The sequence below is a fragment of the Rhinopithecus roxellana genome, chromosome 12 (genome assembly GCF_007565055.1).
Source record: "Rhinopithecus roxellana isolate Shanxi Qingling chromosome 12, ASM756505v1, whole genome shotgun sequence".
Lineage (NCBI taxonomy): Eukaryota > Metazoa > Chordata > Mammalia > Primates > Cercopithecidae > Rhinopithecus > Rhinopithecus roxellana.
The window spans coordinates 52,013,555-52,033,767 of NC_044560.1; the positions used below are offsets into that span (position 1 = coordinate 52,013,555).

The 20,213-nt window shown below is 43.8% G+C and overlaps 1 protein-coding gene across 1 annotated transcript in view; it reads right to left on the reverse strand.

Moving 5' to 3' along the window:
• Nucleotides 1-292: 292 nt before the first annotated feature.
• Nucleotides 293-20,213, reverse strand: part of C8A (complement C8 alpha chain) — a 70,327-nt gene continuing 50,406 nt past the window's right edge. The window contains exons 8-11 of the mRNA XM_010365732.2: nt 11,969-12,094; nt 10,653-10,810; nt 5,849-6,071; nt 293-950 (exon numbers count right to left, since the gene is read on the reverse strand). Coding sequence (XP_010364034.2) covers nt 799-950; nt 5,849-6,071; nt 10,653-10,810; nt 11,969-12,094 — 659 coding nt within the window. The 3' untranslated portion in view covers nt 293-798. The remainder of the gene's footprint in view (nt 951-5,848; nt 6,072-10,652; nt 10,811-11,968; nt 12,095-20,213) is intronic.

Sequence of the window (20,213 nt, forward strand, 5' to 3'; positions counted from 1 at the left end):
AACTAAGAAGTGGGCCCTCACCAGACACTGAATCTGCCTTGATCTTGGACTTCCCAGCCTCCAGAACTGTGAGAAATAAATTTCTGTTGTTTATAAGCCACCTAGTTTAAGGCTTTTTGTTAGAGCAGCCCAAAGAGACTAAGATAATATAATTACTAGTTATGAAAATTGCAATGAAGGAAAAGAAGTGTTCCATGAGAAAATAATTAGAAGAAATGTCACATTTGTGGTAAGAACTTAAGGGAACTAGAGAGATTAATTGAATTAATAAATGAGTTCAAATGAAGGAAAATTGAAATAACTCAAGTCAATTTTTAATATTTTTCTCATTATTTCAGAGTGTCTGCTTACCCTACCAATTAATAATGTTTCCATGAAAGAACAAATATTGTTATCAGAGAACTAAGAGAATTCTCATCCTACTTTGTTTAATTGGGCGTTGATTGTTTGAGGTGTCTGCTTGCTTTGTCTCTAACATCCTGTAAGTTCTCTCTGGTCATGGATTGAGTTTTCTCAGTTTTCTATTTTACTTTATTTTTTTGATGATCCAAGGTGCTGTGAGCAGGACAGAGCTTTTAGTTAACAGTCAACCTCCAGTTGCTGAATAAAATGATTGAGTTTCGTAAGTAATAGAATAGTTGGCTGTAGAGAGCAAAACCTAGTCTTAGGCCTGGAAGCTGGCAGAACAAAGAAAAAAGTGTGCTGATTTGCATTGTCTCTCAGTTGAAAGAAGTCTTTATCCAATAGTCAGTGCAGGGGCGATCCACAGCATCTGGTCCAGCCTGTGCTCAGAGGCCCTCAGCAAGCCTGCGTTTGTACTTTCCGCCCTGGACACGAGGCCCCTCCATTCTGAGGCGCAGGATTGTCACACTCTCTTCTCCTTTCCTGGGTGCCTGTTCTGCACACAGACCAGGAGCTCCAGCAACTCCAGCTCCCATCTGCTTTGGCTCCTGCGGAGGAAGTTTCCCAGGGAGGAGGAGGTTAGCATATGGTTAGGAAGGAAGTGCCTGTCTGGTGACGAACAGGGAGGGGTGGGTGGGACCCTTGGGAGACGGACTGGCCTCCCCTCCTTTGGTTGACTGCAGCTTGTTGGAGGTACCTACGGATAAGACACATAGGGTCTTTGCTTCTTTGCTAGCCCGAATGTAGCAAGGGCAGTTTCACTGTGGAGACCATGGCAGACAGGCTTTGAATTGTCCCTGGGGGCAATGTCAAGGGGGTTGCAGAGCTGCTACTGAGGAGGGAGGGCCATCCTGTTACCTGAAAGTTGTCTGCAATCCCTCCTTGGGGAAATGCCTTCAGGTAGCAAACCAAGACCTCTGTGCTCACTGCCGTGCACTTAATTTGAAACTCTGGATGGAGTGAGAAGAGGCCACTGGGAGCCCATCTCATGAAATTGGAATCCGCCGTTCCATGGAAGATGGATAGCGGAGGGAGGCAGAAGGTGTGCTCCGTTGGAAGAATGACACAGAGTCACTGGAGGGTGTGGAGAACGGGGAGCACCGCCCCACTGGGGAGTCAGAGAAAAGGTTTGGCCGGGCACCTCCCTGGAGAGGATTGCTAAGCTTTTGTATGAGGATCTGCAAATCAAACCCCCTCAGACTCTGGCAACAGAGGCACAGAGGGCGACTGGCTCTCTGCACAGAGCATCTGAACACATGCGCTGACCATGGACTATCTGGAAATCTAGCTCAGAGAATTGCCTAGCCTGGGGCTCGGCCTGAGTTTTGGACGCTATCATATGAGAAGGATGGACTAATCCAATGGGTATTTTTCAATCATTATTTTTTTCATCACAATTTCATTTTTCCTAAATGAAATCTTACGTGGACCCCAACCTCGAAGTCAGATGAAAGTGGAGCTGCTCTATTTGAAGCTGGATGTCTGTCAGGCTCGCCCTCCTCCACTGGGGCAGCTCTGAGACCCCAAGGCTCCTCAGATCACAGTGTGAATATCATTGGATTGGATTATCTCCAAGTTCCTTCCAGCTCTGTAATTATACTCCCTGATGGGGCAGCCACAGCAAGGTTCTCTGTCTCTTTCTCCCACCTCTGTGCCTTGGTCCCCATAGGCAAAGGTTTGCTGGGAAAATTCCCAGAGACTGTAATGGGCCTCCATGGAATTTGACTGCCCTGCCTCCGACTTCCTTGCCAGCCCAGTCTCCATCAGGCTGAAAGTTCAGTATGATAGCCCCAAGGCCACCTGATGTCCACACCTTGCTTGGAACCAGGTTGATGGAGTGCCTGCAATGAACTAAGTGCACTGCCTGCAACTGAATGCAGGAGGAATGGGACCTTGGGAGCAGCCCTCTGTCTCATCCCTTCCTGCAGATCATTACATAATGCCCACACCTTCTCTGATGCCCACCATGTGTGCAGGTGTCTCAGCCTGCCTGCCACTGAGCCTGACACTGGACCATGGAGAGGCACGTCTGGGTAGCCCACACTCCCTCTTCTCCTTGTCTCTATGCTGTGTGGACAGGGATCCTAGCAAGTCACTGGTTCTGAGGGCCCTTGAAGTGCTATAATTAAATTACTCTGGCAAGGCTCACATCTGTTCCTTTAAGCCAGGCCAGGTTGATAACCATGAACTGGTATATACCCCACTTTCCACTCCCCAAGATGATACTTACTGAAGTTGTCTCAGATCCTCTACTCTCATTCCCCCAAATTTCCTCACTCTTAGGATGTGACTCAGTAGGGTGTAATGGTTAAGAGATTGGGTCCCGGGTCCAAATCCTGGCTCTTTCATTCCCCAGCTAGGTGACCTTGAGCAAATTATCCAACCTTCTTTCTGCCCTGGTTTCCTCATCTGTAAATTGGGACTCATAATAGCATTTATGTCATAAGGTTGTTGGGAAAATAAATGAGTTCATATACATGCTGCTATAATGGCTGTTACTAATAAGGCTTAGTTATTTTTTCTGTTTATTGATCTTTGGTCCCCTTGGGAATGCTGCCTGGCCAATGGGAAAATGGCGGCTGCAACCCAGTCCTTACCCTGCTTGGGAAGTCAGGAAAGCCCTGGACCCTTGAGCTGTGCTGTATCAATCCAGAGTGGTCATCTTTTTCTCTCCCAATTCACCCACATACCAGGCAGTGCCTTTTTTCCAGTTCTCACAAGGAAACTGGAATCTGCAGTTCCATGGAAGATGGAACTGGCCCTGGGAGTTGGTCTCCTTGGTTTGTATTCTCTGCAGGCTCCTTCTTAAGGTCTTTGGCTTTCACTCACTCTCTTGGCTTATCTCCCATAGGACACAGGCAGCTCAGATTCTATTCCCTTTTGCCACCAAAGGAGGAATTTGAAGAAGTAACAACTCAGAACAATCCTCTACCAATGAAACATCCCACATGAAGCTGTCTCATCTTTTTCTTATTATAATAGAGCCTACCACGAGTGTTAACTAGTTTAATCCTCAACACAATCTTTGAGAAGGTTCCAGTATAATCTCATTTTAGAGGGTATGCCCAGATGGAAATTGGCAGCTTAGCAATTAAAGATCTGGGCTGAATGTGGTGGCTCACGCCTATAATCCCAGCACCTTGGGAGGCCGAGGCGGGCAGATCACTTGAGGCCAGGAGTTCGAGACCAGCCTGGCCACCATGGCAAAACTCCATCTCTAGTAAAAATACAAAAATTAGCCAGGCATGGTGGCGCATGCCTGTAGTCCCAGCTACTCAGGGTGGGGGTGGGGGAGTGCGGGCTGACGTGGGAGAATTGCTTGAACCTGGGGGGTGGAGGTTGCAGTGAGCCGTGATCACGCCATTGCACTCCAGCCTGGGTGACAGAGTGAGACTCCATCTCAAAACAAAAACAAAAACAAAAAACGAAAGATCGGTTTGATACCTGAGCTATGCTATCCTGCCTCCTACTTAGAACTACTCTCCCAAAGAGGAAATAATAAATCACCATCATCTCATTTTAAAACCAGGTCTACTGCATAAAGATCCCCTTGTATCCTAAAGAAATTGGTATTTGTGGTTTGAAGCTTAAAATATTTAAATTCAATTTTGCATTTAAAGATTTTAAGCTTCAAACTACTGACTGCTCACCATGTTGCTATCCCTTGTTTGGGTCAGAGACTCAGAGATTCTGGGGGTAGGAAGGACCTTGAGGCTGTCTTGCCCAATCATCCCTTGGAAGAATAAATCTCTTTCATTGCAATTCCCTGAAAAGTGGTCATCTATCCCCTTCCCTCACTCCTGCCACAGTACATGCAGAAGAAAGTCCTCCCTCATTAAGCCCTAATCCCTTTGCTATAGCTTCTCTCCTTTAGTCCTACAACCTAATCTCAGTGGCCATAGAAAACATGTCCTCCCATATGGTGGTTTATATGAGACTTGTCCTTCCTGAGTCTTTCTTCTTCATGCCAAAAGTTCCCAATCTTTCCAGATCTTCTTAGTACATAGGTTTGAGCCTTCCCACTTCCCTGGGTTGCCTGCTTTGCTTTGCCACTATCTGGTGAAATGTGACACCAAGAACAAAGATCTTGGTATGCCAGAGAAGAATCTTATCCTGGACTCCTGACTTCTGTTAACCCATCTTTCACTATTGGGCCATCTGTATCAGGCTCCCACTAACTGAACTGGGACTAATGGTTGGCCTGTTTCTTTCACATGGCCGTTGGGCCACATGGCTTCAGCTCCCTCCACCCTGTGCTTCAACTGTTTGTTTTCTGGAGTCAATTGTAATACCTTGGGTTTGCCCATCCAGACTTCTTTGTTTTTCCCTTTGTGTTTTCTTCATTGCAATAGCCAATTTAGGTTAATGTATACATTGATTAGGTAGCTGATACATTTTGCCATCATTTTCATATAAACAGTTTCATATGCCTGAAAAATTGGGAGCTTAGGAACTGGAACATGCATAGAGACTCTTGGGGCTAAAAGGGAACATAGATGAGAAAGCTAAGCCCCAGAAAGACGTGAATAATCAGTGTCTCAAAGTGACTTAGTAAAGTGTCTGGGGTGCACATCCACGTCCTCAGACTTCTTTATTTTGAAGTGATGGACTTTTAATGCTTGTTTGATGACTTTCTTCCCTGGTACAAGTTGGTTCATATCGCAGCTATCTGCGTTTAAACTTTCCTTGCCCAAATCTTGTTTTTAGTCATAACTCCTTACACTGAAATGACAACTACCTATCTCTTTCAGTGAGTTGAATTGTGCTTCCCCAAAAGATATGTTGAAGGCAAACCCTTGTTACCTGTGAACATGATATTATTTGGAAATAGGATCTTTGCAGATGAAATCACATTAAAATGAGGTCATGCTGGATTAGGGTGGGCTCCAACCCAATGACTGGTGGTTCTTATAAGAAGAGAAACAGAGTTATAGAGGGAAGAATGCCACATGAAGACAGAGGCAGAGACTGGAGTGATGCATCTACAAGCCAAGAAATGCCAAGGATTGCTGACAACCACCAAAAGGTAGGAGAGGGGCATGGACCACACACTCCCTCAGTCTCTGGCAGGAACCAACCTAGCCAACACACCTGACTTTGGACTGCTAGCTTCCAGAAGTCTGAAACAATATACTTCTGTTGTTGTAAGCCACCTAATTTGTGATGAATAAACTAGGAAACTAGTTTATTCCTCCATAAATGAATCCTGGTGTCCATAAACAACTTGGTGAAAAACAGTTCTCATCTGAGAAAAGGTCTTGATGGCAAGGACAAAGCACAAGAACTATTAAGTGTGATGGATGATTAACAGAACTCTCAAGGGTGGCTCCTGGGTAGTGGCTAGGAGGGCTCAGAAAGGAGGGCCTGGGAACCCCAAAAGTCCTTTCTGCACTGGCCCCTTTGAGCTGGGCCAGGCTGGAACTGGGTGGGGATGCACAGACCTTACCTTCTGTCTGTATTTGCTCACAGGCAGGGCCCAGGCGACCCAGGCGGCACTGGCACCTGCAGCTGGTGCCCTCGAGGATGGGCACCCCATTGTTGAAGCAGGGCCCACATCGGCAGGTGTTGAATTCCATCAGATACTGGTCCAAGGCTTGGCGCAGGTTCTGGGACTTGGCCTCCAGAGGCCCCAGGCTTGTGTGCCGCAGCACCTCGTGAATAGGCTGCATCTGTGGGCACAGAAAGAACACAGCGCCCCTCCCTGGGCTCTGTCTACTTTCCCAGAGCCCAAGAACCAAACATCAAGCTTCTGGAAGGCCTGATACATGCCAGGCACAGACACAGACACAGACACTCAACTTATCCCACCACCTTGGATCCTCACAGCCACTCTGTGACATAGGCACTAAACAAACTCCTCAGCTCCCAGCAGAAGAAAGGAAGACTCAGAGTGTTTAAGTGACCGGCTCAGAAACACACAATTATTAAGAAATAATAATGAAGATCAGGTTTAGAGAGGGGCAGTTAAAAGTCCAAGGTCACACAGCTAGGACGTGAGACACATTTACTTAGCTTTTACCATGTGACAGGCCTTTCCCCTATATCATCTCCCTTAATGCTCACAATAATTCTGGAGCAATGTGTACATTCCTCACGAGAATCACCTACTTAACTCTGAAACCTGTGCACTCCCAATCCCAAGTGAGTTTAGAAGTTATTTGTGCCAACTCATCTGCCCTATCTACAATGTTTAGGAAGCAGGAAAAGTATGTTTTGATTGTCAGCCTTCAATGAAGGAATTAATAAAATCCTTGACAGGTAGTGTTGTTGTCATTGCTGAGCAATTCCCCTAATGGTGTAACTGTGGCAGCTACATGTGGCTGGGTAGGGGTTATTTACAACTGATGCAACCCATTCCAGGCATGACCATAGTTCAGGGTTTCTCAACCTTGGCACTATTGCGTATCAAGTTGGATAATTCTTTATTGGCAGGAGTGGGCTGTCCTATGCATTGTAGGCTGTTTAGCAGAGTCCCTGTTCTCTACCCCCTACCTGCCAGCAGCCCCCTTCCAGTTGTGAAAACCAAAACTGCCTCCTGACTTGCCAAATATTCCTTGGGGAAAACAATTGCCTCAACTGAGAAGCAGAAGATGAAGCACAAGGAGCAATGAATCTGGAGCCAGAAAGCCTGACTTCAAACCCCAACTACCCTGCTTCCAATTGTGTGATCTTTGGCACATGACATACAGAGCCTCCTTCATCATCTGTAAAGGGAGAACAGTCATCGCACCTTCCAGGATTATTGTGAGGATTAAGGGAGATGATATAGGGGAAAGGCCTGTCACATGGTAAAAGCTAAGTAAATGTGGCTCACTTTTCAGTTATGTGGCCTAACTGTCCCTGTCTAAGTCTAAGCTTCATTATCTAGAAAATGGGAATAACAATTTCCAGATTTCTTATGAGGATCTAAAGAAGTACTGAATGTGAGATACTACTGTACAAGGGACGAATGACAAAAAAATAAAGCACCATTTTTGTTAGTTGAATGTGATAATAGTAAACAAACAAACAAACAAGCAAAAAAAAACCCAAACTCTGTGTTTTTCAAATTGCATGTACATATGGTTATCTGCAGCATGCTTATAATGTTACACATTTTAATACACTCATAAAAGGAAGGAACTTCTCTAGATCTCTCATTTTAAGGAGAGGAACCTGAGGCCCCCCAAGGGGAAGTGATTTGCCAAGGTCACAGAGCAAGTCAGCAGTAGGACTGAGCCACACTATGGTAGTCTCACTTCCCTGGAAACAGAAATCAACTAAGGGCACTGGCAATCACTTTGACTGAGTTCCTGGAAGTGTGTACAGAAAGACCTGTGGCAAACAGACTTTGGCCTGTGGTCAAGGGCTGAGGTTGAGGTCAGCAGGCAGGTAATATCAGGACTGGTAGGGCCCCCAGCCAAGCGGAGAAAACCCTTTACTGGAAGTTCAGGGAATTCGGTCCCATTGTTAGGAAGTCAGCGTAGAATAGGCTGCCCTTTTGGCCTGGTCAAAGATGACTCTTAGTTCCAGGGAAGGCCAGGACCATTAAGCACGCGGAGGTCTCTTTGACTTTCCAGTGGGGCTCAGCACCCAGTTCCCTACCTCAGATCTCTCCCTCCCAGGAACCACAGGAAGAGAGAAACTACTCCATAGGGTGGACTGGTGGAGTTAAAGGAGGGGAGAGAGTTGGAGAAAAGGGGTCTTAGGATGTTAGAGCTTGAAAATGTATTGGCAATGATCTTGTTCCCGTTTTGCAGATGAGAAAAAAGAGATGGGCGGATCACAAGGTCAGGAGATCGAGACCATCCTGGCTAACACGGTGAAACCCCGTCTCTACTAAAAAATACAAAAATCTAGGCGGGCGAGGTGGCGGGCGCCTGTAGTCCCAGCTACTCCGGAGGCTGAGGCAGGAGAATGGCAGGAACCCGGGAGGCGGAGCTTGCAGTGAGCTGAGATCCGGCCACTGCACTCCAGCCTGGGCAACAGAGCAAGACTCCGTCTCAAAAAAAAAAAAAAAAAAGAAAAAGAAAAGGAAAAAGACTCAGGGGTCAAATGATACAATATAGCAACATAAAATAACACATAGTAATATATCACACAACACAACATAGCAAAATAACATAACACAAACGTAACATAACAGGACTCCTACATTCAAGATCTTTAAGTACTGTGCTATAAATAAGCACTGCTGAACTCTGGAGGATATGCAAGTGAATAAGATGCTGTTTCCACTCTGAACATCAGGCTCCAAATAACACTTACCTGGTCCACTTGTCTGTAATCTCTCTCTTCTTCAAATCATCCTTTATTTCCCTGTGAGCATTCTCTTTTTAAAGCACAGTGCTGGCTGTGTTACTTCCCTGCTGTAAAGCCTGCCCGAGGCTTAATGCATGGAGTCCGAACTTCTCGGGGGCAACATGAGTTGTGAAGAGACTGAGGATGTTAGTGTCAGTCAAACATGACTCGAGTTGGACTCTATCATTTGCCAACTTTGAGATATTGTGCTGAACCTGTTTCTTCAACTGACATTTACTAAGTAACTTCCGATCTCCTGAGTCTTGTGACATATCTCTATGTGATAGAGCAGGAAACTGAGGCTCACTGAGGGAAGTAACTTGTCAAAGGTCACACGTTGAAAAAGCAGCTGAGCTCCGACCTAAATTATGTCTTTCCCCTCCCTCCTACCCAACCCTGCCAAAGTCTGGGCTCTTTTTTCCAAAAGACTGTAGTGGTCTTCTCCAAATGATGACCCTCAGTCTTCCCAGGGAAGTTTTTCTCAAGGCAAACACCAAGTTCCCCTCTTGCTTGTGAAAGTTTATATATTACTCCTGATATCAATTTTACAGTTTTTGCTCAAATCACTAATAGCTTGATGATATCAATTTTCAAACTCTATGTGAATTACAGTTGCGTGAAAATGGTCTCTTACTTATTGAAGAAGAAATGAAATTGAGGTTAATCCATCTGACCTCTTTCTTCACAGAAACCAGGGTATTAGACTAGACTTCTAGGTTTAACTATAGGTAACTACAGGTATATGTTTTAAGAGGAGGACTATATCCATATCTGGGATTTTAAGTATATGTAGAAAAATAGAAAAGGGTAGGGAGATAATGGATGAGAAAATGATGATCTTTTGCTTCAAAGTCTAAAATGCAGTCTTATTTTGAATGGACTACACTGCGTATTGACAGAAGTAGTTTGGCAACTGCTAGAACAATTACTTCCTTTGTGGTTAGAATAGAGTTTTCCATACTTTGTGAAGTTAAGCATTTAAGGCAAAGTTTCTCAACTTTGGCATTATTGACACTTGAGGCCAGATATTTCTTTGCTGTGGGGTCTGTTCTGTGCATGGAAGGACGTTTAGCAGCATCCCAGGCCTCTGCCTCCTGGATGCCAGTAACACCTGCTTTGCCCCACTGTGGGTGGTGACAAAAATATCAAAAACATCTCCAGACATTGCTAAATTTCCTCTGTGGAGCAAAACTGCCCCTAGTAGTTGAGGGACACTTCTTTAAGGGAGGTGCTAGGACAGAGAGAAGTGAGAATTGGGTATGAAATCTAAAGATCTGAAATCCAAGCATTGCCACCTCTGAGCTCTATGACCTCAAACATTTTCACTTGATTTTTCAGAGCCTGTTTCCTAAACTTTTTAATGGGAGGGAATAGTATCTATGCCAGAGGTTCCTGCAATGGGGAGATGAGATAACTTTGGAGCATGGTAGCAAATTGCTGCCTGGGTCCAAGTCTAACCCACAGCTTATTTTTGTATGGCCTTTGAACTAAGAATGACCTTTATCTTTTTAAAGAGATTTGATGAAGAAGAGAAAGAAGAAGAACTACTACTACTAATTTGTGTATCATAGATTGCATGTGTCCCACAAAGCCTAAAATATTTACTCTCTGACATTTTACAGAAAGGTTTGCCACCCCCTAATGTAACCCATGTGATTTTTAAAGTCTTTTATGTATAAATAAAAATCACAATTTGCCTAATGTGAACTCATGCTGAGGAACTTCTGGGATAAGCAGTGTAAAACTGGTCACTGACCACATCGTCAGTTTCTGATCCTTGCTCTCCCGTGGCCCGGGTCTGAAGTCATGCACTCCCTGGAGTCAGGCACAAGCAAGGCCACTAGTTCAGTGTGCCGTTACATTTAATCTTGTTCTTTGATGGGCTCATAATAAGAAATATGAAATGATCTGGTCTGCTTCACTTTCATTCCTCATGGACGTAGAGTTTCTTCAGCTGCGAAAAGACTTACCTCAAAATCGATAACAACAGGATTATACTTTAATGACCTCCCCCAGGAACGGTATGTAATGGTGCTCCTGTTCTGTGCCAAGCCACCACTCCAGCCAGAACTGCCACCTCGTACCCGAGAAATGATGTCTTCCACAGCCATGGCCTTCCTGGCCCTTTCTGCCATCAAGAGGATAAACTGCATTAGCTCATTTCCCAAAAAGCCCAAGGACTGGTTGACAAATCCCACTAATGAGATTTGGAAGAAAGGTTACATGTTTTCTTTAGATGTTTACCATTCTTCTACTCTTCTTGGTTAGCTAGCAGGACAAGGCAGAAGAGAAGGACCAAGACTCAAGAAATAGTCCCATCCTCTGGAGTGGAGAAACACTATGAGGACAGCCTGACCCACATGGAGGATAAGGGGGACAGGAAATGGGTGGTCATTCATTTTTTCATTCATTCGCTAATTCATTCATATGTCAAATATTTACTCAGTACCTGCTATATGCGAAATAGGTTCAATCAAATATTATAGGTGCTATAGATGTTACTATAGGACTCAATGGGGGCACAACGAAAGAAACTAGTCAGCTATACAGTAGGAGGTGTGGGAGGCAGTCAGGAAGAAAGGTGAGTTGTCTACAAAGGTAAGTGAGTATTTGCCAAGTAAATGAAGAGAGGATAGAAAGAGAGAGGAAACAATTTGACTTAAGGCCTGGAGTTACAGGTAACCTAACACAATGGGAATAGCTTGAATCTGTTTAATATCTATTCCACCCACTACATTATAAACTTCTTCATCATCCCTGTATCCTCTGTGTCTCCCACTTGGGGAAGAAAATCTCAATACCTGTTTGATAAATGGATGAGTAAATGAATACATGAACACCAAAACTGACTTGTTCAGGAAATGCCATAAAATATTCCTGTACAATCACTCTCTAATAATTATTCTTTGTGCTTGGACTCGATAACCATATTCTCTCTCAACAGCCGTATTTCCTTCCTCTGAACTGTAATATGATGGGCCTTCATTTAAACAGCCCATTTTCCAGATGCCTTTCATTCTAGTTCTTACTTGGATCTTTGTCTAACACTTGAAATCTAGGAGCGTGCCCCATATAAAAGTAAGTACTTCAAAGGTTATTTTAAACCCATGGTAGATTCAAAATAGAGCCACTGCGGGTCATTGGTTTGGGGTATTTGGCACCTATGCAGTCTGATCTTTGAATAAAATGAAATCAACTGGGAAAAAAACATAGCTTCCAAGTCCCAGTGTGTGTCCAAAGGAAAGCCTGGCTTCTCTTTTTGGGAGATCTATTGCTAAACACTTGCCAGTTTTGCCATCTCCAAATTTTTTACAATGGTCTCCTGATAAACCTCCATCAACATTTATTCCACCTTCATATTGAATGCCCAAGGAGCCTCCAAAACATGTCATGATATCTCTGCTGGTAATACCTGCAACAGGGACACAGAGAAACACAAAATGCTGAGTTATTAAAAGACACTTGACACGGTACAACTATGTCACAGTAGTAAAAGCTAGCTTCATGTTTGGAGTCCAAAAGGCCTGGGTTGAAAGCCTGGTTCTTTAATCCAGTTTCAGTTTTCTCTTCTGCATGGTTCCAACCAAAATAATTCTTGAAATGAGAAGAGATATGTGTTGCACATACTAGTTGGTAAAAAATGCTAGCACTCTTTCTTTTGACCATTCTTTATTGAGCCACCTTGAGGCAACAATTCTATCTCATCCATCTGCATTTGCCCCCATGCCTACCTCGGCACCCGGGCCATGATGGACACCATTACTCTGAACTTTTGAACATATTTGCCCCTACTATAAATGCCTCTCCTCCTCTCTTTCCATCATCTTTCCAAAGACTACTCTTCCACCCATCATCTCTCCAAAAGCTTCCATTCAAATGTCATTTACTCCATGAACCATTTTTAGATCTGAATAATTCCCTCTTCTTTCAGAGCTACCAATGTCCTCTGTGCCTGAGTGATCGTCTTCATCACAATTCTTTTTGTCCAGGTCCTCTTTGCACCGCAGAGAGGCCAAAGTCTTGCTAGAAGATGAATGGATCACCATGGAAAGTTTACCTGCCCTTCAGACCCCATAAAGACTGTCAGGCCCACATTAGCCATATCTGTATTTGTCTACATCTGAGGACCCACTGAGGAACTGACTTTTGCAGATGAGGAAAATAATTCTTAAAGCAGTAAAGCCACATTGCTATGTAAATAGATAGAGCCGGGTTTCCAATCCTAGGTCTGCCTGGCAAGATAAAACTAGATAAATAGACTGGAGGGAAATTGACCATGCTACAGAGTACAACCTTTTCGGTAGCTAAAGGAGTTTGTATTTTGAGACATCACTCCCTTAAACTACAACTATACAAAGTAATTATTTCCAGTCATACTGTTATTCTGTCAATCATAAAAGAAAAATAATTTAGACCTATCATTCAATTGAGCTAAAGATTAGATTCACTATTTTCAAGGGAGTATTGAGCATCAAAGTTTATGTGCCTGTGTCCCCATTAAACAGCAAACTCTATGAGGTCAAGGACTTGCATCTAATTCACCATTGTCTTGCTAGCATAGCAATGTGGTGTGTGCCGTGTTCAGTAAGTACTTTCAGAATAAATGATTGATGAATTTTTAAAAAATGAGTAAATAAATGAATGCCCTGAGTCCTTTGGTAAGGGTTTCTGATGGAAGGAAACTTAGAAGTCATAAGTCCTAAATTCAAATTCCAGTCACTAACACCCTGTATGATCCTAGGAAAGGCCCATGATCCCAGTGGGCCTCCGTTTCCCATTTATGGAAAGAAGAGGTTGTCATCTCCAAGACCCCTTTCAGCTGCAGCCCTTTGTGACTCTTTGGATATCAGTTTCTGAGTCACTCCTGAGCTGAAAGTGCTTGTTGAAAGTGATGCTCTGAGCACTGGCACTCAACACTGAGCAAAGGGCTTCTTCTGCCATTTCCATTCAAACACTTTTAATTTTTAATGCATTATTAATTGGGGGAAGATTTAGCATATTTAATTGTTTTGATTAAAAAATGCTTCAACGGTGATAAACAAAAGTGGATGAAAAGAATTCACGGGTAGAAGCCAGAGTGATTATTTTGGTGGATGGTGGAGTGCTGCTGAATTAAAGCGACAGGACGGGCTGATTAATGGGGGCTGGAGGATGCCTGTGGTGTGATTATGCCCATAAAAGGTCTGGCGACAGCCTGCCACGTGCTTCTGGGAGAAGAAAAATTCCAGCCTGACTTGAAAAGCACGACTTGACTGCAGAGATTTGCCATCTAAGGACCCCAAAGTGGGTCCCAGCCAGCAAGGGGAGTCTGTGACTTACAAAGAATCATAGAACCTGAGAGCCCAAGCACTCTGAGACACTTAGCTCATACTTTTCATTTATAGTTGAGATGCCTGAGGTTCATGAAGGTTAATTATATTGCCTAAGGCCATACAGTTAAGAAACGGTGAAGCCGAGATTCACGCTCAAGTCTGTCACGTTTAGAAGCCTGTGGTATTTTCACTAATCTCAGTTATTGCCTCAGACAAAAGAATTCTGCCATCTGAGAGGAAAATGTAGTAAGCACCTACTGTGTACCATCTCCAGCATATCGCATATTGGGCAATGTAGACACCTTGAGAATATAACTAATGTGAATATGATGTAAATCTGCAAAGCTAAGGTCCTGCCCTTGAGAAGTCAGCAGGTTAGGGGCCATGTCTTAAATGAAGACCAATCTATATCCCGAGAGTTTTTTGTTTCAATATGCCAGGGCTAGAAAGGAGTCTCTCAGAGGCTGTAAGAGATGCCAAAATCAGAGCTGTCTACAGAGACCCTGTGGGAAAATGACACTAACAAGTTGGGGTCGGGGCAGAGGAAGTCAAACCTGGTACCAAAATCCAGGAGTTGAAACTGGCGTTGGAAGCCAGGACTCAGAACCAGAGAGACAAACAGAAAGAGTTGGGGGTGGGGGTCTGAGGTGAAAGGAACAGAGACAGGTCTGGAGCCATTGTAGAGAACTTGCCCAGATAGGTGTGTAGTATGGATAGACTGACTATATTCATGGAACCAGGCAATCCTCTGCCATTGCTCCATCCCATCCCATCAGGCTGCACTACTTAGGCTTAATTTTGGACCAGATCAAACTGCAGTTTGTTTGGGGCTTTTGAACTCAGTGAGCTCTGGAGTTGATCAGTCCCAACCCAGGCTATACACTGAGATCATCTGGAGTGCTTTTGAAAAATATAGGTAACTAGGCCCAACCTCTATCAATTCTAATTGCATATTTCTATGAAATCAGGAATGTGTTTTTTGGACAAGTATCCCAGATGTTTCCTCTTCACTGGATCTTGGATCAGATGTTGAGTACGGTGGTCCTACAGAGTATCTCGGGTAGCCACAGGACTCTGGCATCCCATCTCAGTTGATCCCTTTGTCAATGCCTTGGATATGGACTTAGTAGCCAGTTCCGTCATATCTACTTAGAATAAGAACTACAAGAAGCCAAGGATAATTCAGTTAAAGAAACAGGATCCAAAAAGCCCTCAAAAGGCTGGGTGGATACACTGACCAAGTGTATTAGTCTGTTCTCATGCTGCTAATAAAGACATACCCAAGACTGGGTGATTTTATAAAAGAAAGAAGTTTAATTGACTCACAGTGCAGCATGACTCGGGAAGCCTCAGGAAACTCACAATCATAGCAGAAGGGGAAGCAAACACGTCCTTCTTCACATGGCACCAAGAAGAGTGCCAAGAAAAGGGGAAAAACCCCTTATAAAAACACCAGAACTCATGAGAACCCATCCATTATCATGAGAACCACAAGAGGGTAACCACCCCCATGATTAAATTATCTCCTGCCAGGTTCCTCCCATGACACGTGGGGATTATGGGAACTGCAATACAAGATGAGATTTGGATGGGGACACAGTCAAACCATATCACCAAGCATAGCAAAATGAAACTGAATTGGGAAAACTTTAACATCCTACCCTACAGACAAAACACCAAATGAATAAGCACAGTAGCAAATAGACACAGCTTAGCAGGAGAACAAAAGAAAAGGCCTTAGAGTTTTAGATTACTCCCTGCTCAGTAGGGTAATGAAACCAGGGTACAAATTATAATTAGTAAAACGAAGGAGAAAATAATCTCACTCTCCTCTCCATAGGTTAGAGAAACTCAGAGCTGTGTGCAAAAACACTTTAAAAAAATGAAATAAGAAAATATGATTTTCTTCATTGAACATTATCCAGCCTTTAAAAAGAAGGAAACCCTGCCATATGTGACTATACGACCGAACCTTGAGGACATACTGCTATGTGAAATAAGCCAGTCACAGAAGGATAAAGACTGCCTGATTCCACTTATATTAGATATACCAGTAGTCAGATACATAGAATCAAAGGGTATCATGGTGGTTTCCAGAGGCTGAGGGCAAGAGGAAAGGTAGAATTATTAATACAACTATCTTGTATAATCTCAATTATACAAGATAAGATATGAGAGCGACATGTCCCTATAGTTAACAACACTGTATTGTACTGTTAAAATTGGCTAAGAGGGCATATGTCATGATAAGTATTTTTACCATAATAAAATTTAAAAATAGGGAATTATCAGAGAAGAATAAGCATGAGGGTGAAGATGTTCAGAGTCACATCCTTTTGAAAATATTAGAGGTGACTAAGGATGTTTACCTGAAGAAAGGAAAAAAGATTTCTCTTTAAGAGAGACCAGTAGAACTGGATTAAACTCTCCAGAGAGTTGTCTTGAGGAAGAAGAATTAGGTTTATTTGTGTGGTTGCAAGGGCAAGAACTAGGACCCAAAGGCCAAAAGCTACAGGAAGGCAAGTTTAGGCTTAGCATAAGGTCGATCATTATCACAGTCAGAAGTCAAGCAGAGATGAGGTGTTCCAGCAGGCAGTGAGCTCTCACCATTGTAGGAGACAAAGCTGAGGCTGGCTGTTTGCCTGTGAGGGTACAGTAGGGTTTGAAGGGTAGAAAGGACCAGTGATCTTTTAAGGTGACCTCTAATGTCATGATCCTGAGACTTTAAGAACACAGCGGAACACTTTAAGAACATTTGAGACAACTTTGATAAGTACCTAATGATGTTTTACTGTGTTAGAGCTAGCTGAGAAATAAGGAGGACTCAGGAGAGTGCTTGACCTCTGTGAGTTGAGAGTCAAGTGTGGGGAAATGGACAAGGAAACACACAATTATTGTAGTGTTGGGGGAGGACTCTGATACAGGGCAGCAGGGTCAGGGAAGGTGTCTGTGGGGGTCAGAAGAAGGAGCGAGAGACCAGTAGAACAAGTAAGGATTAGCCAGACAAAGCTAGGAGTACAATGGGAGATGAGGGAGACCCTGCAGAGGGCTTGTTTCCTCAGCAGCAAGATTCTACTCAGAAAAGCCAATGTGACTTGAACTCCAGAGTGGGAAAGAGAGAGATGCAAATCAGGTGAGATCCCTAAGGAAGTACAGACGTAGTGGGAGGCTGGGTTGCTTCGCAGTCTAGTCTGGTCTCAAGGTGAGCTGTTTCTGTGGCTACTTGCCAGGCTAGGAGCCAAAAGGATATGTGTCTGGCCACCATGTCTTCTACTTGTTTCCCACATGGTCTTGGCTGTGGTGCAGGTGGGAGAGCTGCCCTCACACCTCCATGGAGCTGCTGCATGTCTACAGCTCTCAGGCAGAACCAGGCAGCTTGATTTCCAAGGTGCCAGAACACGGCAAGTCTGTCATTCCTCAGATTAAAAGCATTAGGTGGAAAACAGCAGGTGTAGTGCATTATTTATCTCTTCACAAAAAACAAATACCATTCATGTTGCTATGATTTATCTGCTACATTGCTTTGCTATATCGGTTGCCCCCAAAGACAGCCTCAGAAGGGGAAAGAGAATCTAATAGTCTATTTTCTATCATCACATTGGAAAGATGATTGGAGTCTGTAGCTGGGCTAGTTGGGAGGTGTCAGCTAACTTACCTGTCCCCTTTGTGTTTCTGTTTATTCATTAAAACTCACACTTCTTCCCAAACACCTGAGAATAAAATGAGTACCTCGGTGCCTTTGCAGGTGCTAGAAAATCCCTTTATCTCTTTCACTGAGCTTCTCCCACTCAGCTCCAGACAGCCTTTTCTTAATCCCCAAGGGCCCTATATCTAAGCCCTCAGTGTATCCCTGTGCTTCTCTCCAGCATAGTATTTATCTCACTCTAGTAATTGTCAATTTCTTGGTCTGTTCTTCCTATAAGACTATAAGCTTCTAAGTCATCTCTTAGGTTTGCAAATCTCTGCACAGAGCCTGGCATGTGCCAACCCCCCAGGAGTGCTTGGGGATTGGCTGACTTTAGCCTACATAGACAATGCCTCTAAAACGTTTTATGAGTCACAGATCTTTCTTTAACTGAAGATGCAAATCACAGCTTTGTAATATCTCATGCTAGATTAATATCTCATGCTATATTTTATAAAGCATGCTCAGCTGCATTATCTCACTGGAAACTCTCAACAGTATTCTGGGACAAGGGGGATTTACCCATCTTACAGGCTCACTAGGATTGGAAAAAGCAGGATTTGTGGTGGTTAAGAGTGTAACCTCTGGGGTCAGAGTTCTACCATTCACTTTCTCTGTTAGTGACTTGAGTAACTCATTTATTGACTTTCTGCCTCATACTCCCAATCTTTAAAATGGGAATGATAATAGTTTCTCTAAGTGAATTCCTAAAAAGTGTCTGGCACAATTAGGTGTTCAATAAATACTAACTTTTATTGTTAGGTAACTTGCCAAAGTCACTCAAGACTAACAGGCCCAAGAATCAGGTCTTGAAGCAAGATATGCCATACTCAAACACAATGGATGCTTCATTTCATCATGCTACTGTTACTCTGCAGAGGAACATTCATCATGCATGGTGAGTAGCCAATGGTAGTCCTGAAAGGAGCCTTCCAAACCCCTCATTCCCTGACTACCTCATTCTGCAAAGAAGCTCAGAGAAAGGAAGCTAGGCAGAAGAAGGAGGCAATGTTGAGACTGCAGTCCCATGTCTTTGTCCTACTTGATAAGGGCTCTTCAGAGGCTCTGATTCTTCTACATGATTTCAGCCATCACAAGAGACAGCATAGCTGAAGGCCAGATTCTGAAACAGAGACTGCCTGAGCTGGAATTCCATCGCTGCCCAATGACCATGTGGGCAAATTGTTTAACCTCTCTTGCCTCAGTTTTCCCATCTGTAAGATGGGGATTTTAATACTGTCTACCTCCTAGGGTTGTTGTGAGTGTTGAATGAGTTAATCCATGCCATGTAATGTGCTCAGGACAGTGCCTGGTTCAGAGCTAGCAATCGCAGTTAAGTGTTGCCATTAGTACTGTTGCCAGAAATGCTGCAGCCTACACTGAGGCTTTTGGCTCCTGATTTGGAATCTGCAAAGTTAGAATAAGAGGGAGGCTGAGGAGTTTGTAAAATGAGGTTTTCTTAATGGGCATTTCTGCAGTATAAGTGGTTAGGCCAGGAGCAAGTGGGGAGGACAAGGGCACCCGGTGACTTCATAAGCACTATTATGTGCTGGGTGGAGATATTTCATGGGTTAGCTCACTCAGTGTTCACACATCATGCCACAATAGGATAATCAGTCCCATTTTAGAAAGGAGTAAGTTGAAATAGTTTAAACTTAACTTAGATAGTTTGTCACTTGCTCAGGTTATACACTAAGTAAATAACAGAATTGGGATTGAACCAAGGCCTGTGTCTAAAGCCCTGTTCTGTATGCCATATTATACTGCCTATGGGAAAGAGAGCTAAGGATGGCTCTGGGAAGAAGGTTGACACCATCTCAGCTTTTCTCCTTTAAGTAAGAAGCTGTTTTCAGTGATATTAGAGGTGGAAATTCAAAATCAAGAAACAATCAGAAAGATGGTGCTGAGAGTCTCAGTTCTATGTGTGTGCAGATGACTTAAGGGGGGTAGGGACAGAGCCAAGAAACTAGGAGTCTGTCAGTCAATCAATACCATCCATCACCATGAAGCCTGGTTGTCATGGTAACTAGGGATAAAGCCTGGAGCTTGTTAGAATCCAGTGACTGTCTGTTCGGGTGACTGATTAGTTAGCAGGCACAAAAATTAATTAATTAATTAATTAATTAAAAGACCTGCTGGGCTGTCCCAGAGTCCTTAGCCACAAACATAAGACCTTTCACAATAAGGTTCCTGCCCACCTCACCCTCCTCACTGTCCAATTCAGCTCAGAACTTTTAGGACACCACCCCCAACTCTGCAGAGTGTTAGGAAAGCTCTGGAGGCATACATGGGCTTGGATTTGGAACCACCCCAGCTAGAAAGATGCTGAGTCTCTGCTGTGGGCCAGGCTCAGTCAATGGGCAAGACTCTGGGATGCAACATTAACAGGATGCACGCTGGACACAAGCAGCTGCAATAGTGTGACACTCAGAGCTAAGTCCTGAGTACACTGAAGCACCTAAAACAGTCTCTCAACCCAGACCTGGGGAGACAGAAAGGCTGCCTGGAAGAGTCCTATTTGAGCTAAGCAGAGA